This window comes from Coptis chinensis, chromosome 8 (genome assembly GCF_015680905.1).
Source record: "Coptis chinensis isolate HL-2020 chromosome 8, ASM1568090v1, whole genome shotgun sequence".
In the NCBI taxonomy this organism is placed as follows: domain Eukaryota; kingdom Viridiplantae; phylum Streptophyta; class Magnoliopsida; order Ranunculales; family Ranunculaceae; genus Coptis; species Coptis chinensis.
In genome coordinates, this window is record NC_141463.1 from 63,748,874 (window position 1) to 63,773,323 (window position 24,450).

General features: G+C 37.1%; 2 protein-coding genes and 1 pseudogene across 2 annotated transcripts; 1 reads left to right on the plus strand and 2 right to left on the minus strand.

Moving 5' to 3' along the window:
- Positions 1-818: 818 nt before the first annotated feature.
- On the minus strand, positions 819-2,091 carry LOC147482385 (uncharacterized). Its single transcript, XM_086579300.1, has 4 exons — positions 1,827-2,091; positions 1,520-1,716; positions 1,259-1,426; positions 819-1,169 (listed from the first exon to the last, which is right to left on the minus strand). The coding sequence occupies exons 1-4, from the start codon at positions 2,089-2,091 to the stop codon at positions 819-821; spliced, it is 981 nt and encodes a 326-aa protein (XP_086435426.1).
- A 2,473-nt stretch (positions 2,092-4,564) lies between these two features.
- On the minus strand, positions 4,565-9,884 carry LOC147482386 (uncharacterized). Its single transcript, XM_086577138.1, has 4 exons — positions 9,483-9,884; positions 6,653-6,791; positions 5,922-6,055; positions 4,565-5,811 (listed from the first exon to the last, which is right to left on the minus strand). The coding sequence occupies exons 1-4, from the start codon at positions 9,842-9,844 to the stop codon at positions 4,725-4,727; spliced, it is 1,722 nt and encodes a 573-aa protein (XP_086433264.1). The 5' UTR covers positions 9,845-9,884; the 3' UTR covers positions 4,565-4,724.
- Positions 9,885-20,428: 10,544 nt separating this feature from the next.
- Positions 20,429-21,767, plus strand: LOC147482387 (inositol-3-phosphate synthase 1-like; annotated as a pseudogene).
- The last annotated feature ends 2,683 nt before the right edge of the window (positions 21,768-24,450 follow it).

A 24,450-nucleotide genomic window follows, 5' to 3' on the forward strand; every position in this document is an offset into this window, starting at 1 on the left:
TTCACATGCTTGGTTGGATCCTAACAAAATAGAACACTTTACAAATTTGTTTGAAGAACATTAAACAAGGCAAATATATAAATACTTATAGGTTTAGGCCAATCTTTCACATCTTTCATGGGTTTGACATTACTTATGTAAGCTAGCTTGTACTTTGACATCCAAAAGTAAGAGCTACAGTACTCAACCCACTCAACTCTCCTTGGTAAGAGCACTCTCACAGCACTCTCACACACAATCCCAGTCATCTATCATACCCTACATTCACAAGTGTGGTCCACAATATTGACAGCCCACCTATCACCATGGTAATTTTTCACCATGAAAAGATGTTCCAAAAAACCTTCAAATGTGTAGTTTGGACATTTTTCAATCATCTTGGCTATATGCTTATTCACTCTAGGGACCAATCCATTTTGATCCCATTCTTTACAAGCTTGTTTCCTCTTGTACCTCAAACTCATCAACAAAATGTGATATTTGTCAAGTAAACTAGTAATTGGAAGGTCTCTCAGCTCCAAGATCCAACTATTGAAAGACTCTGAGAAATTGCTGCATACCTGTTCAGCTTTAAGTTCCTCAGCAAAGTGAGACCTAGCCCATGTTTCATATTCCTCTTTTTGTAGCCGCTTCCATGCATCAATGTTTTCTTTCTTTATCACTTCCATCCACCTCTCAAAGTCTTCTTTTTTATATGCCTTTGATGCAGCCCAGGCAAGTTGTTCCATATAGTCACCCTTGAAAAGCTTTTTGAAGTTCTTATACATGTGTCTGAAACAGAACCTATGTTGTGCTCTAGGGAATATGCACTTCACAGTTTAAATCAAACCTTTTTGCCTGTCAGAAATAAAGGTAACAGGCCAAGGGTGTAATTCTAGTTTCTCAGCCATGATACTCAAAAAGTCACTCCATGACTGTTTACACTCAGATCTACAAATGTATATAGCCAACGGAAATAAACCATTATTTCCATCTAAAGCAACCATGCTAAGCACCTGCCCTCCATATTTCCCTTTCAGGAAACAACCATCCAACCCCACTAATGGCATACGCCCAACTGAAAAACCTTGAATACAAGCATCAAATGAAATACATACTCCTTCAAACTGAAGTGTGTCAGCATCTCTTGAGTATTTTGCAATAGTAGATAGACCATTACTCTCATGAATCTACAAACAAACAACAAACATGCAATCAAGTACAAAAATGGAACAGTTGAAATCACAAAGTGTAAACACTGCATTTATAAAGTATATACCATGTTACATAGCACTAGGACCATATTGTAGCTTTCCCCATAATCACCATAAATCTGTTGCAGAGACTTGAATCTTGCATTCCAAACTGTCCAATAACTTATATTGACATGAAAAACCCTCATGATTTCTTCTTTTATGAAAACAAGAGTCATGGTTTTGAAATGAACCTTGAACAAAACAATAGAAGAGTTACTACATTAGTACAATGTAAAACAATCAAATAACAGATAATTAGCTCCACACACTAATAATTAACTAACCTTCATTTGATCTTGAATTTTTCTAACTACCCAATTTGCATTGGCCATTCTGTTCAACATATCACAATCAGCCTGATAAGTATGCACTGGATTCAGTGTATTAAGTCTCATTGTGAATCCATCATCATCTCTCCTGAAATAAGCTACCCATGGACATTGTACCTTTTTCTGTCTTCCCCTAAACATACCGTACCACTCTAATTTTTAACTGGTCATTCTTGATTAAGTCACCAACAAACCTATTTGCTATACATAAATCTTTTATATCATCTTTCAAAATATCAATGTTAGGCCACTCCATTCCTACCTCCCAAACTGATCGATGGTTTGTTAAAAGATTGCTCACTTCCCTCACCTACATCAATAATATTGTCAGTTAGGCCAATGAAGTCAATGAAGTCCACTTTGTTTGCAATGACATGATCCTCCTCATCCTCAGAAGAATGTGTACTCCTATACCCCTCATCATCCTCAATCTCATCTATGGGTCTTGGTGGTGGTGGTGGAGGTGAAAAAGGTGTTTGTGCAGGTGAAATGGGTGTTGTGGTATCTTTAATATAGGATGGACTCATAGCTAGTAAATTCGTGGACGGCAAAAATTCGATACGACAATTATTCGCCTAAGATTCGAAATTTTCAACAATAATATTTTTAAATATTCGGTTCAATAAAACGCTAACGGTAAAAATACGATATACGTGTTTTAAACAGGTATAATACGAATGCATTCTTTTAAAATTTGGTTATATATTTTACATTTAAAACTTTGATATATAAGTACATGAGGTTTTTATTTTTATTTTTACAATTTTATTCATGAAAAAATAATACAAATGTCAAATTTTTTGGTAACAACTAAGACCCGGCCCATTTTTTTGAATTCGGAAAGCCTAGTAACCAACACTGTGCTCTTATGGAATTGCAAAGTGTTACCAAAAATGGGGAATAGCTAGAACCATAGCTAGAAAAAAAAAACGGAAAATTTGAAGTCGATGCCTGTCTAATGGCCATCAAAGATTTGACATTCAAATCCCATATAGCAAGGTGTACAATTCATGCGCTATTTCATTGTTAATTGTGTACATCAAAGTATCAAACTGGTAGTGTGTATTAGTTGGAACCATAACACTGTTGGTTACTAACACATTTAAGGCCCGTTTACAATTAGTGAGTTCCAAAGTTTACAATTAATACTAACACATTTATTTTTTGTTCCAATTAAGGTCCGCCCCTTTTTTTAAATTTCAAAAATCTTGACATTATAATTCGGCAATTATAACCCCGGCCCAACCAATTCGCAAATTAAATTGTATCATTCAAAAATTCACCGACTTATTCGTTTTATTCGCCAAATCTTATAATTTGCAAATAATTTGGCAAATTACTAGCTATGATGGACCTGAAATGTGAGGAGTAGATGCATTGCTTGTAGGTGGTGGTGGTGGTGGTGGTGGTGGAGGTGATATATTAACTTGTAGAGCTAAATTGGTAGATACTGATGGAGGTGCTATTGGTGGTAAATCATCATTCCAGTCATCTTCTTCCTCATAATCATCTAAAATGGTATAAAAATCATTAGTATACTTATTGTTCATGGTACTTCTTCTCCTTGTACTCTTTTTTTTTACATTCTTGCTAGGCTTCCTACACTTTGGAGTTGTAACTTGTGGAGTTGGCACAACCATAGTTTCCACCAACTCTGTAAGTTCACCTTCAAGTTCAACAAATACATGACTCCACCCCCTTATATCTTCCTCCATGTTAGCCCACATTCGCATCAAATCATTGTCATTCTTAACATATACTTTCTCACCATTAAAAATGTACAATATTTCAAACCCTACACTAATTGCTCTGTTTGGTTCGGTGTACCGACTTGCAAATGACAAATAGTTGCAAATGGCATGTGATTGTATTGCATCTGATTGCATTGCATCCAATTTACTTGTGTTTGGTAAACCCAAGACAAAAGGATGTAAAATTGGTTATATTATCCCACTACTTTTTTTCACATCTTATAAAGTTAGTTATATTATCCCACTATTTTTTTTCACATCTTAAATAAGAGAGCACCTCTATTGTGTTTGCATTTATTTACACAACTTTTTTGGCTGCAAGTGGATGTCATGGAAACTACTTGTATAGTGCATATAATTGCAACTTGTTGCATCAACCGCCTATATGCATTTTGCTACCAAACACTGTTTTGTGGGTGGTTACATGGAATTAGGTGCAATTGCATGTAAATACATCGAACCAAACAGAGCATAATATCAAATAAATAGTTCTCTTTAGATCATCTATTAAATCCATAAAATTTATCCTATTTCCGTCCACATTCTTCATCTTCTCCATAACACCACCTCGATAATTATCACGTGCATACAATGAACCATCAGGTACTTCTTGAAATGTCCCATGATAGTGAAGGATCAAGTTTCTTTTAGCCAAACAATCCCTTTCCATCTGTGTTTGATACAATCTGGAATATGTTAGCCAATTACTAATGTCACCCTACCAAGCGTACGACTCAATCTGTTATTCTGGTGAAATGCAATGAGGGCAACATCCTTCCTATCATAGAGTAGATTCCTCCCTACCCAAGAACAGTCATTAGGCATCTTCAAATGCCAAATATCTCTATCTTTTATCAAGTTCTTCTTCACCCAGTCTACCCGGTGTGTTCTTGTTGCTCAGAATTGCCAGATGTGTCTTAGGTTGGCTGCATAATTAGTTGTATTCAAATCTCTTATCCCCAATCCACCCTTTCCACTCATAGCCAATTGGTTTTGAGTTGATCGCTCCAAAGTTGAGCAGTTAGTGGTTCGGTAAGAAAGCAACATGTCAGACAAAAAGGAATGAGTGGGCCAAGGTTTCCAATCTAGTTGGGAAGTTTTCGCGCCCATGCAGATGTCTATACTCTATATACTCTATAGAATCTTGCTGGGAATTCTACATTGTAACTTTCTGTTTCGATAAAACCGAATTTTAATTATAAAAAAGGGATAACATTACCACGCCTTAAAGTCGAGTTGAAACCTAATGGAAAAAAATGCAGTCAAAGAACTTTACTACTACATCTGTTATTCTGAATTTATGTCCAATTCATTTATTCACTCGCAAATAACGACTTGAAATAAATAAAAAATAAAATAACACTAGGATAAGCACTCGCTATCTTCTGAACTAGTACTTATATGCAGTCCTATAAATGGAGGAACTTATTAGGCGATTTTGTCAAGTCAATGATTCCTTGACTGACCCAATTATTTAGTCTCTTCTTTGTACGGAAGCAACTTATCACACGGTCAGAAGAGGGCGGTGTTATAATGTCTATTACCTCAACCTTAGGTGGGGCAAGAGGGCTTTTAGCTGATGTTACTGGATACTGATCAGGTGATAGCACGTCCAAGTAACAACTTTTTTGAACTGTCTTCACAGGGGTGTCAACCAGAGAAAACTGTTGTCTACAATCTTCTTCTCTTTGAGTGGACTGGTCATCTGTCTGCATGTAACCAAACTCAGGAGAAAGAAGACCACCACGATCCTTGCCTTCACTTGTATCTACTGTCTCAACCAAACTAGAATTACTGGGAAACAGTGTGTTGACAGTCACTGGACTGTCGATGTGAGGAAACTGGACTCTAAAGTGGTCTTCTGTGCTAATGGATAAGTCATTTGGCTGTGTGCATCTGAACTTTGGTGAAAGAGGACCATTGGTGGATGATGGTTGATGTTCATTGACAGACAGAGGTGTCAACAACTGTTTCTTCCATGCTTGCCAGTGTTCATTACGGCACATCTCAGTCAACCCAAGGGTGTTAATATCTTTGCACTGTCGTGATGAGATATTAACCAGCCCCCTAAAATGTGTTTTGTCATTTGGCTTTATGTAGCTAAACTTAGGGGGGGAAAAACCACTGGCGAATGATGGTTGATGTTCATTGGGATATAAAGGTGTCACCAATTGTTGCATACGTGCTTGCCAGTGTTCATTACTGCGCATCTCAGTCAACCCAAGGGTGTTAATATATTTGCAATGCTGTGATGAGATATTAACCAGCCCCTCAAAATGTGTTTTGTTAGCTCCATTTTCTTCTTCACCTTCTTCTTCATCATCTTCATCATCCAGATCATCCATCTCGTCCATCTCATTAAAAATCCGGCCCCCTGTGTAGCATGGAAGTTCATCCATTGGACAAATTTGGACTTTCACTTGCTTTGGCAAACTTGGGCAACCGACAGCATCATTAATGTACTTTGTGGAGAGAAAATTCACCGTGAGATTCATGCTGGATAGTGAGAAGAAGAATGAAACTCTAAATCAATTCATTTTCTTAAGCAAACGAGTAGAGATGAGTCAAATAACAAACTCTGTAAAGCCTTCTACTAAATTTTTTACCTTTGCCACGGTGGAAGATTGAGCATCTTGTAAGCAAGCTTGATGTTATCTCCAATCCCAGGAAGCGATTCCAAACTCGAAGTTGGCTTTTTCACAACCAAGGACCCTGTTGGGTGTTGCCAGGCCCACTCAAACTGCAAAGTTTCATGTTACTTGAATAAGTTCTTTAGCACCTGCCAGTACACTAGTAAATGTTGAACGATAATCAAATGTGTGCACAACTTTCTCGACATGATGGTAAGTGTCCACAGTTTTGATCAAACCACGAATAAGCTGACCAACAGAATGTGTTTGCTCACAAACTCCAAGTAATTTAAGCAAGAAATCATTATAGGCAGCTGATGGGAGAATTTTTTTGGGGGGGGGGAAAACACTGCATTCCAATTCAGACAGGTTTTTCCAAAATATTAGTGCTGCTTTATGGCTACGACAAGTTCAGCACAAATTGTATAGAAGGTTTCAAAGTTTAACTTCCCATTAGGATGCAGGAAGTGAGGAAACCAAAGTTGTGTCCATTAAAACAAACTAGTCATGGAAGCCTTTGAGATACTTTAAATAAGTACTTAACATAAACAAAAAATCTTTGCAAATCAACAAACTGAAGGTTCATAACAGGCTGTTAGAGCAGAAAGGTTATTAAACCAATGCTGTATTTTTCACAATACTTTTCCAATTGGAAAAGATAAATTTACTAGAATATAAAGAAAGCATATACTGTTTGGGATATTTACCTTTAGTGCCGATACATTTGTCGGGAAGCCATAAATGCATAATATCATTTCCCAAGGGCGTTTTAATTGGGTACTTGATGCACCAGATGTAATTTCACCATTATGCTGCCTGATCCTGCGGCAAGGATTGATTGTGAACCTGTGGAATTTCCAATCAAGTATCCAGCTTAGCAAAGCAAAAGAGGGAAAAAACATATAAGTCATAGAACAAGGCGCTTCCAATTGAATGTCACAAAAGCACCTGTAAATATTTTGAATATATTTCAAGCCATATTTACTAGAAATCCCACTCTAAATACATTTCGGTGAAAAAGAAAAATGAAATAAAAAATTTTACGAAACATTTCTAGGTTCTTATGTCAAAGTGTATGCATGACCTCGCCCGCTTGGAATTTCATCCAAGTTTACATGATTCAGTACAATCAAGCTGACGACTAACTACATTTATAAGACAAAAATCAGAGCCTACACTTTATCAGCAGAGTTACAAAGGTAACTATAGTCCACCAAACAAGCAAGTTCACACATTCCATTTAAAGTTGGTGCTCGAGTTCTCAGCTAAATTTCTCAAATCACTCGCGCGTTCTCTTTATTTTCTCACTAAACCCAAGTCTTATGTCGAGTTAATACTAAAATAACCGAAGAAACATTATCTGCACAAGACAATTGGTATTTCCACTCGGCAAAGCCTCCTACCAATTGCAGTCTCAGCGGACTTAAAATCTGAAAGAGATATCTCATTCAATACTAGTTATTGCCCATGCTTACGCCACTCATGTTATTGTTGCGTGCCTTGAGCAAAGAAAAGAGTTGATTCGAGTAAATTTTTTCATTATGTATTACAGCTAAAGAGATAAATATCTCTTAGACAAAATAACCAAAATTGGGTGATATTGATGCCATTTACACTAAGCAACAAATAAAATTAATAAATCGATTAGGTACATTTCATTATTAGCCTTGGAAGTAAGTTACAAAATGCATAGTCATGCATCTGAACTTAAAAGGGATGGAGTGAGTAGTCCACCCTCGAATTATAGTGGTGGCCGGTAATTTCTGCTAAACAAACAAAAGCAAAAGCTGGAATATTATAGTTTTGCATTCTAAAGTAAAACCTTCTTATATCCTATTAAACACACTACACATAACCTAAAACATACTCATCCAAGTGGATGAGTTAATGTATCATTCTCGAATCAAATAGAAGCTTTGTAAATACAAAATCGTTTAGTTACCAACTCACCATTAAAAATATAAATAAATAAAAAGAATAACAGTAAACTACATTGTACATAAACCCCAAAAGAGAGCTAAGCAAAAGCATGTTAAATCTTTTTAAGCCTCGCAAGGGAAAGCAATTCAAAGGAACAAAACCAACCAAAAATCACAACCCTCAACCCCACCATAATGAATTCCATCAGACTAATAACTAGTCCAAGCTTAGGCTTGCAAATAAAGTACTAAGGAAACAAAATACGCCTCTTTAACAGAGCACAGAGCATCACTATGTTTTTTTTTTTTACAAAAGATATAAACATCCTGTGGTTTCAAGATGGACACATCTTTAATGTGCTGGATGGATCCATGGATGGACACATCATTTATTTGTACCAACCAGTAGCACTAATATTTTTAAAAAAGTGTGAGAACTATAAAAATAATAAAATTGCCTACTACTGAAAAAAGTACGTGCACTGAGCCACACCCCCGCTATGCATTTTGAGCTCACGAAAAAAGGGAGGTGCCTGTTATGCAATTTGCAACATTAAAGGATAAAGCCAATGAGCCATAGAACAATAGGAACTTAGAGGAAAGATATACGAAACTGAATAGAATAAGAAAATATAGAAAATTGACTAAGTATAAAACAAAACATAAGGCAATTTATCAGACATCATATCCTTGCTTCGGTGAACCCCCATGAATAAGAAGAAAGCAGTCTAACCTGACATTTACCTACCCATGCTACAGAATCGGGCTTTAATTTGTGGTCAAATTCATATTGCTCATCAGCATGAGAGAAAAAGGTTCCAAAAAATTAAGAAAAAAAAAACACTTTTACTTAGTCCCAGTTGTTCATGAAGGGTGTCAGTGTTCAATTCTGATCCATGCAGACATATAAGTTGATATAAAATTTCTTGACATATAAAATCTCTTATGAACTTCATTGCACAATTCTGTTCCTTTAAAGATTATCAGGTGTACTGCACCAAATACTTCACCCTGTGGACAATGTGTCTAAATTCCTAATGTAACAGTAGTTCCAAGGATTTTAGAAAAACCAAAAAACTGTGTTTGCAATGATAAAAGGGAACTATTGTTTTTCTATACCTTTTGCTCCACCAAATAAAGTACCCAAGTAATCTCTTTTTATATAGACTTCAACCACTCACTTTCTGGATGGGGAAGCTGACAGCTAACCAAACTCTAGTCAACTTACTGGCCATCTACATTTCCTAAATTTACTCTCAGGAGGAGGTCCCTTCGTATGTAATGAGCAATGCATCTACGAAAATGTGATCCTTCCAACTTTCCAAATGGCTAGTTATGAGTCAGTTAACCACTGACACACTTGTAACAGCATTGTGAGTTCACTAACATGGATATTTCTATATACACGAATCATCCCTATAAAATAAAAATGAAAACAAAGTGTGATCCATTCCTACAAGGCTACAATGTGATCAAATGGGCATCAATTTTCAAAACCCCTCCAAATTTCCAATACAAATCAACAATATAACAAAACCCCAAGCTATGTAGACATATAACAAGCTAATATAGATCAAAGATACAAACTTTACACAAAACAAAACAATAAGAAATTTACCCAATGTAAGTATGGTCCTTGAATCTCGGACAAAGTGAGCACAGAAGATAACAAGCAAAGAATCCACCTTTCTTCTCTTCCCCAACTTGTTCTCTAACACAATCTTCTTCATTTTGATAGAAATCAGAAATAAAGGTCTTGAACTTTGCTCTTCTTCCTTCTTTTTTCATTTTAAGTGTTTTTTCTTTCTTTGTCTTGTTTGCTTTCTGCACCTCATTTTCTTCTTTTTGATAGAAAGTTGAAACTTGGGTTTCAAGTCTTTTGAATATATTTCTTCCTTTGGTCTTTGTTTTGAGGTTTGTCATCTTCTTTGTGGCGTAATCATTTGCTTCCTTTGTCTGTTTGTGAAAACAAACCTTCATTTTACAGGTTTGCACTGTTTTTTTAAGGTGATTCCATTGGGCACTCATCAAATTGGATTGGGCAACCCCTAAAAAAAAAAAAAAAAAATTTACAAATTTGCCATATTACAAGTTTGCCATCAAAGCCCAAGCCCAGCAACCAATTCAACCGGTATCGCCAAAACGAACCCTCCGGTCGTTTACGTTTTTACTTCGAGGCGACATGAGTCGTGTCGTTTGAGTGTAAACAGAAACGACATGACCATGTCGTTTGAGTGTAAACAGAAACGACTTGGCCAAGTCGTTTGAGTGTACACTCAGACGACATGACCATGTCGTTTGAATGTTACTTCGAGTTTGAGTTACACTCAAACTACATGGCCAAGTCGTACTCAAACGATATGGACAAGTCGTTTGAGTGTTACTCACACTAACACTGAAACTACGTGTCCATGTCGTTTGAGTTTACACTCAAACTACGCGGCCATGTCGTTTGAGTGTACACTCAAACGACGCGGTCTTGTCGTTTGAGTGTGCACTCAAACGACATGGCGGCGTAGTTCGATGTTACTCACACTAACACTCAAACTACGCGGCCATGTCGTTTTTGCCGTGTCGTTTGAGTGTATACTCAAACTACATGACCGCGTAGTTTGAGTGTTAGTGTGAGTAACACTCAAACGACGGGTTCATGTAGTTTGAGTATACACTCAAACTACATGCCCGAGTAGTTTGAGTGTACGCTCAAACGACATGGCAGCGTAGTTTGAGTGTACACTCAAACGACATGGCCGCGAACGATATGGCCACGTAGTTTGTGTGTTAGTGTGAGTAACACTCAAACGACTTGTCCATGTAGTTTTTGAGTATACACTCAAACGACTTGGACATGTAATTTGAGTATACACTCAAACGACTTGGTCACGTGTTTGAGTGTACACTCAAACGACGTGGACACGCACTCAAACATTTCCAAACGCACTCAAACGATTTCAATTGAATTAGAAAAATTGAAATCCGATTTAAAAAATTGGGTTAGAAATAACACAATTACATCAATAAAACTACATGCACTCTGCACTCTTTTCTGTTATGACATAGTATCTTTATAACCAAGTTAAAACATGTAATCAAACATGCTAAAATCTAAAATAATAATTTGTTTTATATCTAAACTTGTTATTATTATTATTTTTTCAATTGTTAATCATAAACTAGTTTGGGGTTTGGAGTTCAGAGTTCAGGGTTTAGAAATTTCGTGACATAGTATCTTTATAACCAAGTTAAAACATGTAATCAAATATGCTACATGTAATCAAACATGCTATAAAATCTAAAATAATAATTTGTTTTATATCTAAACTTGTTATTATTATTATTTTTTCAATTGTGAATCATAAACTAGTTTGGGGTTTAGAGTTCAGAGTTCAAGGTTTAGAAATTTCGTACCAACATATTTCACTTAATTATTTGAAATAATAATTTGTTTTATATTTAAACTTGTTATTTTTTATTTTATTTTTAAAATTGTGAATCATAAACTAGGTTGAGATTTAGGGTTTAGGGTTTAGAGTTGTTTACAAATTTCGTGCTAACATATTTTACTTAATTATTCAAAATAATAATTTGTTTTATTTATAAACTTATTATTTTTTATTTTCTTTTTCAAATTTTGAATTATAAACTAGTTTGGGGGTTTGGGGTTTGGGGTTTGGGTTTAGGGTTTAGGGTTTACAAATTTCGTACCGACATAAAAAAAAAATTTAATTTCAAACATATTTCACTAAATTATCCAAATCTAAAATAATAATTTGTTTTATATCTAAACTTGTTATTTTCCATTTTTTTTTATTCAATTGTAAATAATAAACTAGTTTGGGGGGTTTACAAATATATTTCACTCAATTATTCGAAATATATCAAAATTTCAAATATATATAGAATACTCATTCACTCAGTTTAGAGTTTAGGGTTTACATAGAATACTCAAGTTTGTCTACATACTCAAGTTTCTCTACACACTCAAGTTTCTCTAAATGGAACATGAAGATGAAGAAGAAATATTTGAGGTAATGTTTGAGGTACAACAACAAATTAGAGAAGAACAACAAATTAGAGAAGGAGAAAATAGAAGATATGTTGAAAGTGAAGAAGTGGAACAAAATGTTGAAGGTCAAGGTGAAGAATTTGAAGATCGACAAGTCGAAAGCAAATGAAATTCGAAAATCGTCGACGGCAAAAATGCAAACCTAAATAATGAGGTAACACTTTATTAAAATGAATACAAAACACTTGATTGATTGAATGAATGAATGAATGGATGCAAAATAAATGAATGCAAAACCCGAGCCCAAACGACATGGCTGGGTCGTTTGGGAACACTATCAAACGACATGGGCTTGTAGTTTGAGAACACTACCGAACGACATGGCGGTGTAGTTTGAGAACACTACAGAACGACATGGCCGGGTCGTTTCATTACACTATAGCACTACATGGCTGGGTCGTTTGGTAAAACTATAGAACGACTTCTCCAAATCGTTTGGGGACACTATAGAACTACATGGCCGGGTCATTTGGACTCTTGATGAAACTACATGGCTGGGTCGTTTGGACTAAATTTAATTAAAAGTTTTTTTTTTGTAACTTTGAAACTAAATGCAAATTGTTTGAGACTCTTGTTTTATTCTTCTATATGTAGAATTCTTTGCCGCTATCCGGGAACCGATCTTCTGCAAACTCGAATGATGTGGATTGTCAACCGATTTTAAGTGATACAACAGAAATTTTTACTACGGAAGAGGTATGATTGAGTAGGCATTGATTTCATTTTTTTTTTTAAATTTTCTAAATATAGTTTTATTAGTGTATTAATAATAGTTGTTGTTTTTTATGTGTTTAGGTCTTTCATACATGTAGCGAGGCAATCGATTGGGCAACCGCTAGAGAAAGACAAGTTAATGTTGTTGTGGTCATTGAAAAGTCGGAGTGTACCAAAGGAAACCGAGTAGCAAGATTGAATTTGGCTTGCGAGTGCTCGGGTGTGTATCGATCACACAAGAAGGAAGGCGAAGAGAAGGCTAATAAGAGAAGGTCGGGAACCAAGAAATCGGGATGTCCATTTAAGTTAAAAGGTGTTTTCCAACGCGGCACTATCGATAGTTGGAAAATTGTCATTCTTAATGGTGTTCACAACCATCCATTAGCGAAGACCCTTGAAGGACATGCATTTGCTACTCGACTAACCGTTCGAGTTCGAAAGTTATTTGTCGAGATGAGTAAGTGTGGAATAAAACCTAAACAAATATTGGATTCCATCAAGAATAGGTATCATGATAACATCTCTAGTATATCCCAAGTCTACACTGCAAGGCAGAAGGTGAGGAAATTGGATATGAACGGTCTCACACAATTATAGAGATTGCGTGAGTTGTTAGCAAAAGAACATTATTTTGAGGAGTTGAGATAGGATGAGAATACCGAGGAGATAACGGGATTGTTATGGGCCCATCCAGAAGGTGTTAAGTTGGCTCGGACTTTTCCAACAGTTTTCATGTTAGACGCTACCTACAAAACTAACAGGTATCGGTGGCCTTTCGTACAGTTTGTTGGGGTGACTTCAACGTGGAAATCTTTCACCGTGTGTCGTGCTTTCTTCACCAAACAACGGTCGACTATGAGTGGGCCCCGCATCATTTTAGTGGCTTGCTTGGTGACATAAGCTCATCCGTGCGGATCGTGTAATGCGACGGGACTTAGCCCCACGATGAGTCTTTCTTGACGGCGAGTTTTTCCTAACGCACACAAGCATCTATGTAGATGGCATATCGCTACGTGCATCCTTTCAAAATGTTACGATATTTTTCCAACTACAGAACTTGTAGAGAAGGCCCAGTTCTCGTGGAACACTGTAGTCAAATCGAAGACGAGGGTTATTTTCCAAAAGATGGGATGATTTGGAAAAATATTACGGGTTGAGTACTCAATTTTGTTTGTTATTTGCGAGAGACTTGGTTTCCTCCACGGGGATCGATTTGTATGTTGTTGGACTGACCAACACATTCACTTTGGGGAGTACAACGACCAATAGAGTTGAAGGGTCTCATGCTCGGTGAAGCGTGTACTAGGAAATGCAAACCGCCATGATTTTTTTTGAGTATGTTTAGCTTAATCCACCCAATTCTAGAGATCCGGATGTTCGAGATTAGAGCTACCTTCGAGAGAAGTATGATTGTAACTTCAAGACCACCACCGATTCCTTTGTTTCGCGAACTTCGGAGGCCTTGTCTCACGAAAATGTTTAGACTTGTTATTTGAAGAAATAGATACCCGCGTAAAAGCGTGTTAAAGATGGAGAGATAAGGTGTTGGTGCTATTTTGGCGCCACGAGCCATGGACCGCCATGTGCTCATGAATTAATTGAGTTTGAAGAGCAAGAGCGGTCCATCCCTTTGATCGCTATCGACCCCTTTTGAAAACATTGTCCGCTTCTCCCAATGTGTCGATGGGTGTTGGTCCCGATGTTGCACCTTCGATGGACTTGTTCATGAATAGGTTTGCAATGGTTTCGAAGAAGAAGCGGGGTTATGATTAGGAAGCTTATGGAGATTGCCGTACCGAGAAAAGTACATGGCTAGTACCGCCTTGTGAGGAAGCAAAACCAAAGGTCGCCCGAAGGTAGGCTGCAGCAAAAGCTTCAAACCGGAGATGATAACTCTTCAAAGCGAGATCCATCTCATTTTGAACATTCTCAACGTAACCATGAAGAGTGGGTCTCGTCCACAACCAAACATTACCCACCCAAAAACACCCACACTACACCAAGAAAGAAGTCTTCTCCAAAACTACCAACCCAAAACATCCACACCACACCAACAAATAAGCCTTCTCCAAAACACCAAAACAACCACACCAAGAAATAAACCTTCTCCCAAAACACCAAAACAACCACACCACGAAATAAGCCTTCTCCAAAACACACACCACGAAAAATGTGAGAGATGGCTTAGACTTTGGAAAGACGAGGGGTCCTAAGGATTACGGGTTGGATATTCCTGAAGAAATGCATAAATACATTGTTAGAGTCCATGACCCTGTTGGCGATGGCAACTGCGGTTATAGAGCTTTCTGCATTGCATTAGGAATAAGTCAAGAAGAATGGCCATAGATGAGAAGGGAGTTGTACGAAGAGCTTACTGACAACCTCCCCCTTTATTGTACTTTGTACAATCAAAGTGAGGTTTTTTATTCGATGAAGGAAATCCTACATGAAGAAGGTTACGCACCCTTAAATAAGTGGATGAGCATGCCTTTTGCTGGACAATTATTTGCTTCAAGATTTAATGTTGTCCTTATGCATTTAGGAGCTCGTCAGTGCTTCCTTCTCATGCCGCTGATAACCCAAGCAAATCCTGAGAGAGTGACCCAAGTATTGGGTAGCGCACATGTTGGTGGAAATCATTTTGTCAATGTTGAACTTGTTGAAGATTGTCCGGTTCCTCCAGTAATGTGCCAATGGCTTAGAGCTGAAAGTTGGAATTTGGCCTTGACAGTAAGGCAATTGCAATTTATGGCATTGAACATTCCCAATTTAATATGGGAAAAGGAGCTCGTTGAAGACCCAACAGTACATGTTATCGACTAAGTTGTTTGTATGTTGTCGATATGATATTTTGATGTAATTTGTATTTTGATGTAATTTGGAACAAGTGTAATTTGATTTGATTTTTATGTTATCAATGTTAGGGCTTTTATTTGATTTGATTTGGAAATCGAAAGTAATCGACTAAGTTGATTCGACGGCAATCGAAAGTGATTTTGAAATCGAAATTATCGACTAAGTGATATATTGATGTAATTTGATATTTTGATGTAATTTGGAACAAATGTAATTTTATTTTATTTTTGTTATTTGGAAATAATGTTAGGGCTTTTATTTGATTTGATTTGGAAATTGAGTGATCGATTAAGTTGATTCGACGGCAATCGAAAGATTTGGAAATAGAGCGTCGACTAAGTTGATTCGGACGTCAATCGAGTGATTTTGAAATCGAATGATCGACTAAGTTGATTCGGATGGCAATCGAAAGTGATCGACTAGTTGATTCGGACCCTTGTCGAAAGTGATTTGAAATAATGTTCGTATGTTGTCAATAATGACCGAAACTACACGGTGAAGTCGTTTAGCTTTAATACAAAACGACCCAGCCAGATCGTTTGGTCTAAAGGCCAAACGATGTGGTCATGTCGTTTGGCCTTTAGACCAAACGATGTGTCCATGTCGTTTGGCCTTTAGACCAAACGATTTGGGTGGGTCGTTTGAGATTAAAAGCGAACGATCTGCCGTGGTCGTTTGGTATAAAGGAAAAACGATCTACTGAGGTCGTTTGGCCTTTATGCCAAACGATGCAGCTGGGTCGTTTGGAAAAAAAAAAAAATCAAAATTCGTTTTGTTTTTACAACACTTTCATATTCATCAAATTCCACTTTTCCATTCAAACATCAAGTATCAAACACTCTCATTCATCAAATTCCACTTTTCTATTCAAACATCAGATATCAAACACTCTCATTCATCAAATTCATCCATACATAAAATTCCATTCAAACATTAAACCCTAAACTAAAACAAATTACATTCAAACATTAAACCCTAAACCCTAAACATTAAATTCCATTCAAACATTCATGCAAACATCATATCCATCAATTCATTCGAAGTTAACAAAATTACAAACCCTAAACTGAAACAAAGTATATCCATCAAACTAAATTACAAAGTTACAAACCTTAAACTGAAACAAATCAACTATAGTGCCCACCAATGTACTTGCACCTAGTCAAGTTGTACGTCTGTTCGAAGGAGGACCTTGCTTCCTCGGCATATCATTCCCGACCAATTGCGGACCTCTCTCTAGCAAACGACTGGTTTCATCGATGACGCCGTTCATTTAAAAAAAGAAAAATCAAGATAAGTTACCAATCGAATGCAAAAATCACGGTTAGATAAAACTCAATTAAAAATCACAATACTTACAATCGGTGAACAGTTAAGGGCAAATGTCTCGGGGAGGGATGAATAGGAAGAAGCTCGGGGTTCACCAAAACTACATGAGAATTCCTCGCATACCAAGTCATGTAGTTTTGATGACACTCCCATGGATAAGGCGAAATACGTCCTCGGTTGCGAGTTGGATCACGTGATTCTGCCCACGACTCCCGAAAAAAGTGGCCCAATATTGGTCCAAATTTCACCTCGTACCCGCGTCCCCCCCGCGGTTCTTGTTCTCCAATTTGGCATTGGAGGATCTTTAGGTACAAGTTGCACGTGACCCAACCGACGCACCACCACTTGCGATAGCGTAAAAAGCTCGACAATGTTGAAAAAACATAGCAATCCCTCAAAAATGCAATGTCATCGATCGGTTTGTATCTCCGATATTTTTTGTAGGGATGCCAAACAACCTTAAAACAAAATCAAATGTGTCATTAACAACTCTAATGATCAATTACTAAAAATAAATATAAACAAACTTAAATACCAAATTGTCATTGAATTTAATACTTACATTGAACTCATTCAAATCATCAATTATCGCCGATAAAACTGCAATGCATACGTTGTGTCGTAATAGTGTGGAGCGACCGGCATTTGTCTATGAGCACGCCGGTGAGACGAGATATAGTTGAAGTTTGGGACTGCCATGAATACCGGAAAATACTCATAGATCCATGCCTAGATATACACAAATAGTTAACATATTGATAGAGTAATAAAATTAACATTAAAAAAAAATAAACTCTAAAATACTCAAGTTTTACAGTAGAAGAGTCATATAGCACAAACCCTTTCACCTTCACACATGTGGCGGCCCCGAGACCTCTCTATATAAAAACGCCAAAATTGCCGCACCCCATGCATACTCTTCTATCTCAATCAATTTCAACAACGACCTCGGATAACATATAGGCACTCCAATCCCGGACTTGTCGATAAAAACAGCACATCCAAAGAAAAAGCAGAATAAAAGCTCTAACGGTCCGTTGAACATCCCGAAACTTCGAGGCCTTCTCTACACATTCCCAACGTCACATATATGGCTATTATTATGAATCTTATTCGCAAAAATGCTTCCGGATGAATTCTAGCCTTACTTTTGAAGTGAACTTGCTAGCTTCCATCTCCGCCCTAATCAAATCAATAGGGAGCCCCGGACCAAGATGTAAGAGATTTATCGATTGTTGTAAGTTCACTTTCATCGTCCCTTTGCACCGCTCTTCCTCTAATCAGACTCCACAGATTTGGACAACATCGTCCAAAGTCACAATCATCTCCCCCTAACCGCATATGGAAGGTGTTGGTCTCCGGATGCCATCTCTCTACAAACGCAGAGATCAATGGTGGATCCATATGCTCGTGATAACCTTCCACGAGATCAAACAACCCAATCCTTCTCAACCGCGGCAAATCTCTGGAGAGACCTTTCACATTCATTTTTGAAATTCCATTGGGATAACTTCGCTAAGTGTGAAACACACTTCAACGCTCGCGATCCTCCTCAAACAACCGAAAGCACGCATTAGATATATATGAAATGAAAACAAAAGATTTTGTAAAAGAAAATCAAAGTACACAAGAAAAACAAAATATTACCCTTCTCTCCCAAACCATCGCGGCGACATGCACCGCATAGTCATACAACAACTCTGGACTCATACGGGCCTCCCCATACACACCTCTTTGAAACTCCAAATCATCATTGGATTTTCTTACGAAATCCAATACCGGAGGTGCTTCTTCCACTGGTGGTACGTCTTCTACCACATATTCTTCAACATCATCATCCTGCTCATCCTCCTCCTCACTCTCCTCCTCACTCTCACTCTCCTCTTCTACTATACTCTTCCCTTTGTCTAAACCTACATCTAAACCTACATCTAAACCTACATTAGTATCACTATCTACACTATCTACACTATCTTCACTAAACGAATCAACCTCAGGAACCTCTTTTTCCAAATGGTCCCCTCTACGCTATCTTGCCGTTAAGCCGTCACGCCTCTATGTCTTTTCTTCCAACTGCATCACCGCTAGAGGAACCGCCACCAAACAATTTCTTAACACCCTTGAATGTAGTTTTAGCTACATTCTTCACATTCTTTGATCGAGGACCCATCGCTACAAAGAAAAATAAAACAAGTATTAGTAAACCATATTTAAATAAACAATGTACAAAGAAAACCACTAGAAAAAAGAGATCATCCCAGTCAAATAAAACTAATATATACTTATAAGCTTGCTATGATAACTCCAAGTATATATGAAGAAATAGAATGAGGCGTTACGCTATCCAAATTCTATCGAATTTTTTTGGCGAGTTTCCTTTGTTTGGTCAACGTTTAGTATACTTAAACCTATCATAACACGGAAATCAATAATGACATCCTTCCAAAACCATATGTACATAACACCCTATAAAGTATTCAACCCACAATACAATTTCTAGCCGCGATATACAAGATCAAGTTTACGTATGAACCGTCATTTATGTACATCAAGTATTACAAAGAAAAATAAGCGGACTCTCTCTACAACAAAATGAACTTGACTCGTCCCTCGTCAAGCATAAGGAAACCACCCAAAAACCACCTTGATTGTACATTCAAGAAATTTGATAACCAAAGAAAGAGCTTCTCACCTATAATGCTTTACCGGTTTGTTCCCCTCATCCGGACCTTAAGCAAGTACTCGTAAAAGCCGCATGTGATCAAGGTCATTACTCATTAGCCAAGACTCAAGAACATAAGCAGTATGAAAGGTGAGTAACAGAATGTACAGAAACACTAATCATAAAATGGTAAAAGTATCTTCTCTTATAATATCAGGCCCTAAAGGAAAATACTAGGTATATATGAAAGATGAGCACTATGAAAGTTTAAGCCCGCCGGTAGAATGCTAAGATTGCTAGGGCTATTGAATCAAAAGATTGAGGTAGAATTACATCAATTGAGGAAAAATCTTTTGTAGTCTTGCCTAGTGGTGTTCAATAGTTCAATCAAAGTGGGTCTACTTGTATTATCAAGGAGAGACAAAAAGCTCAAATGTAGCCATTCTCTTTTCAGAGTCTAGACATTTAATAAAGACTTACAATAATGTATGATACATTGATACCATGAATGCCATCCTATTTTAAGGTGCAAGTTCAAAATTTTAGATACAAAATTTCCAAAAGTCTCTATATTCCGACAAGAAAGACCTAAATTTTCAGTGATATCTACACTTTTCGGCACATTCCAGTACTTTTAGACCAAATTCTTCCTAACTGAATTTCTAATGGAACTTGTGTTTACGCACTAAGTTTAGAACAATATCGGAAGTTTAATCCAAGGTTATTGAAATGGAGTTCTTGGGCCAATAACAAGGATTAATGACCGATTTTTGTCATCAAGGACTCAGGGAAAAGTTCTCAGTGCTAGTGGAAGGTTGACATATAAACAAACTCATTGTCGTTGAATTGGTCCCATTAGAAAAGCATAGATACGGTTGGTTTTTGTAGGCATGATCTCCTAAGTAGAATCTATGATAAACCTAAGTAGAATCCTAAGTAGAATCTGTGCTGGTTGATTTTCTTGTGGGAGCTGGAATCAAGGTGAGAGTAATTGGTGATTAACTGTCATGCTTTATTTAAGTGGTTATGGTGTTTAACGGTAATTGTGCTGTTAACTTGGTATTACAGCCAACATCAATAGTAAGCTACAACCATCTCGGTAACAATGATGGCATGAATCTTTCGGCACCTCGGACTTTCGGTCAAAAGGAAATCTCAAAAGTAATGTTGTCGGCGACATGGTTTCTAGCAATGGTATCCTTTATGAGCGGGGCGAGCACCCGACCATGTCATTGTCATCAAGGTACAAAGACAATCTCATTTTTCATCAATGAACTCTTTTGAGATGGTGTAATCTTACTTTTGGTATTAATGAATTGACATTTTATATTCTTCTAGTATGTGCCATATGTGGGGGATAGCAAGAGAGCTATGGATGAGTACACATTAGAGATATTCATGGGTGGTAAGAGCATTATTGTCATGCACAATACTTGTGAGGATTCCTTGTTGGCTGCTGCCATCATACTAGACTTGGTCCCGCTTTTGAACTCGGCACCGAATCTAGCTCAAAGTCGGAGGAGAGAGGTAATTTTCTAATATGCACTCGGTTAGTATGTTTTAGTACCTAATAATGTTTGAGCTAATTTGTTTGTTTTATTGCTTTTAATAGGGCAAGTTCCATTCCTTCCACCTAGTTGCTACTATTCTCGGTTATCTCACCAAGGCCCCACGTAAAGCAAACATGCCTCGTCTAATTTTTACTTATAAAGTCATTGTACTAGTCATAATGATCGCCTCCCTCGATTTGCTAGTTGGTGAGGGTGTGAGGCGATGCCTCACCAACTGGACTTGTCCTAGAATCTATGATACGGTTGGGTGTCTCGTCTCTAGAGTTTATGAAAATAGACATGCCCCCATCAGCAAGCCCAAATGCCACAAGAGTAAATTTGCCCCGGCCTTTCGATCCTACTACGCTAGATTAAGGGGAGTCCCCCCCTCCACATCTAGAGCTAAATCATCCATAAAAAGTTTATTGCCGCGACTTAGTTTCAAGTTCAGGAATACTACTTCAGAGATAGAAAAAGCTGCCATCTTGTCAGTAGGTGCGTCGTCTGCGGGAGTTCAAGAAAAGTCTATTGTGTCAAGGATATCATCTCTTACCAAGATATTTATTCCTAAGGTTTGGAGAACATCTTTCCTTCCTGTTACCTCATTTTTGAACACTCAAATCCGGAATCTCTCGCATGGAGGTAGCATGGTCAATCCAATCATGTCAACTGTAAGTTTCCCTCTTATTTGCTTCAGAACTAGGTTACATTGACAAAATGCTATAGCTGCTATCTTTTATGTGTTATTAAAGCCAAAACCATAAGTACCTAATAATAGAACTCTAGGTACTTATATACACTCTTATCATCGATGCTCTAGACAATCATCTACAGTCTCTAAGTCTAATCAAATTGGAACGGCCTAACATGATAAAGTGGAATACTTGGGATCATGAAATATGTACAAGTGTACAACATCACTTGGAATATGGTTCTTACAGTAGAATATAGGATTAAATAAGGTCATAAAGAAAGAGAGAAAGTAAAAGTTCATGAACTGTAAAGAAACCCAACTACTTCTCCTTAACACAAATATTCAAACATCATAATATCATAAACAAACAACAAAACTGGAGAAAACAAAAGTTAAGATTTATGTAATGTACACGAAAAAGCAAACGCGACCAGGGGTTCACGAAATTCTCTTAACACCTCTTTGATCAACTATTCTAGTTGCACGCTCAAAAATTCTTCCCAAATAAAAATGCAAACTGCATAAACAAAAACAGCCAACACTTTAAAACATTCTACATATAATTTTTTTTTTTCTTCTAATTGACGTGAAATTTAAGAGAAAATAAGATGAAGAACTGAAGAACTAATCCATCAAATTTAGTATTTGCATCCATAAATCCATCAAATTTAGTGTTTTTTTTTTTCCTTCTAATCCATCAAAAGCAGTCAATTTTAGTGTTTTGCATTCACTATCGCGTGTTTTTCAATAATTTCTTTGAAACAACTCAAACAAGAAAATTTTTCTTCAATGATCTGAGACATGACTTATAATTGGAGGGGAAATAATAAAAAAAAGAGAAACTTACAACTTTCTCCGCGAGGTCGGAGTTCGACATGAAAGCCCGAAGCAATTGAAGAACTTCATGAAAGAACTTCGCGAGAAATTGTACACATATGCTTCACATATTGTGGCAAATAATTGAAGAACTCGCAGAGATTGAAAAACTCACAGAGATTGAAGAACTTGCAACCAATTCGCAGAGATTGAAGAACTCTCAGAGATTGAAGAACTTCACTAAAACTGAATTAGATCCCGTTTATGGATTGTTTCAATTAGATTGTCGAAGGGTTCAATTGGATTGCTTGCCGATTGTTGATTTTGGGTTTTTTTTTGTTAGGGCAATAACAAACGTCGAAGGGTTTTGGACGACAAAGATGACCGAAGGAATAGGTTTTTCGGTTTCTGCGATTTGGTGGGGTGTCTTGGGCTTTCTTGTTTGGACTTTGTTGTTTGAAGGGCCGAGGTTTTGCCGATCTAATTCGAAAGGCGCCCAATACAACACTCTTTTTTAATTCAAATTTGTACTGTGTTTAGAAACTGATTGTGGCGTGATTAGTGAAATGCACGTGGGGTGCTTACTATTACTTTACTGCTAATTGTCAAGTGAGGCCGGCAGACAACGTTTTTTAAGTAGGGTTTGGAAAGGGGGCCAAAATGCGTTTAGTTAGTTCTCCCATAGCCCTCTCTCTTTGTCCTCCTCTCTCTCCTACTCACGCCCCCACTACATTGTAGTAATACTAGTAACTTATGGTGTGTGAATCAAGCTCATCTTTAATATATAGAAAAACGAGGGTCGAGTGAACAGTGAATGTGTGTGGATGTAGGGGTATTTTGGTCATTTCATATTTTTATTATTTTTTTAACTTTTAAAGAGTAAAATAGTAATTTAAAGTTTATAAGTTTAAAAAAAAAAGTCTGTGGGTACCAGGTGCACAGTAGCTAGTAAAAGTAACTTATGAGCATGTTATGACCGCTTGAGGACAGTCGACACAAGCGAGTGGCTGGGGCCCCCTAAAATTGGCTTAAAATTAGGCCCCATCCTCCTCAACAATATATTGTATATTAGCTTAGTAAATACTAGATTTGAACATGAAATAGCTCGGTTGGTAGTAAAACTAACTTTCAACTTGTTGTTCCTGAGTTCAAGTCTTCTCAAGGTCAATTTGTTCGTGTTGGTTGTCATGAGTGATGGTTTAGACCCATGTCGAATTGTAAATGGCGCAAGGGTGTTGTTTTGAAGTGTCGAAGGTGAAAAACAAAAGTGAGTGACTTATTCTTACATGTTATAGGTCTATCTTCTTCTATTGTTGTTTATTTGTTATTACAGTTGTGACTTCATTGTAGGTATATTGGTATAACCATATGATGAGGTACTTAAGGTAGACCACAACCTTTCCCTACTTAAAATTATAGGTACACTGAACCTATCTCCCACTATTACATTTAGGCTGCATTTGTTTTAGCGAAAACTAATGGAAAAGAAAGGAAAGGAAAAATATGAGGTGGTCCATTTTTTCCATAAATTTGGTGTGTTTGTTTGCTATGAAAAAAAAAATAAATTCTCTTGTGGAAACCAAACTATGGAATGGAAAGGTTTTTTAATTCCGATGGTCAACCCACGGGAAAAGGAAAATGGTTGTTTTCTTTTCCTTTCTTTAGTTTTCGAATAACAAACATGAAATGGAAAATAATATAGGAAAAATAAAAAATAAACATGAATAAACACATTTCATTTCCATTTTCTTTTCCTTTCTTTAGTATTTGCATAACAAACATGGTTTACTTCATCCCGTTGGTTTTCCTTTGTTTTCTCCATTTTACCAAGCATCCAATACCAAAATTTAGTTTCTATAGCTTTCATTTCCTTTCCTTAGCTAAGTGAGTAAACAAACG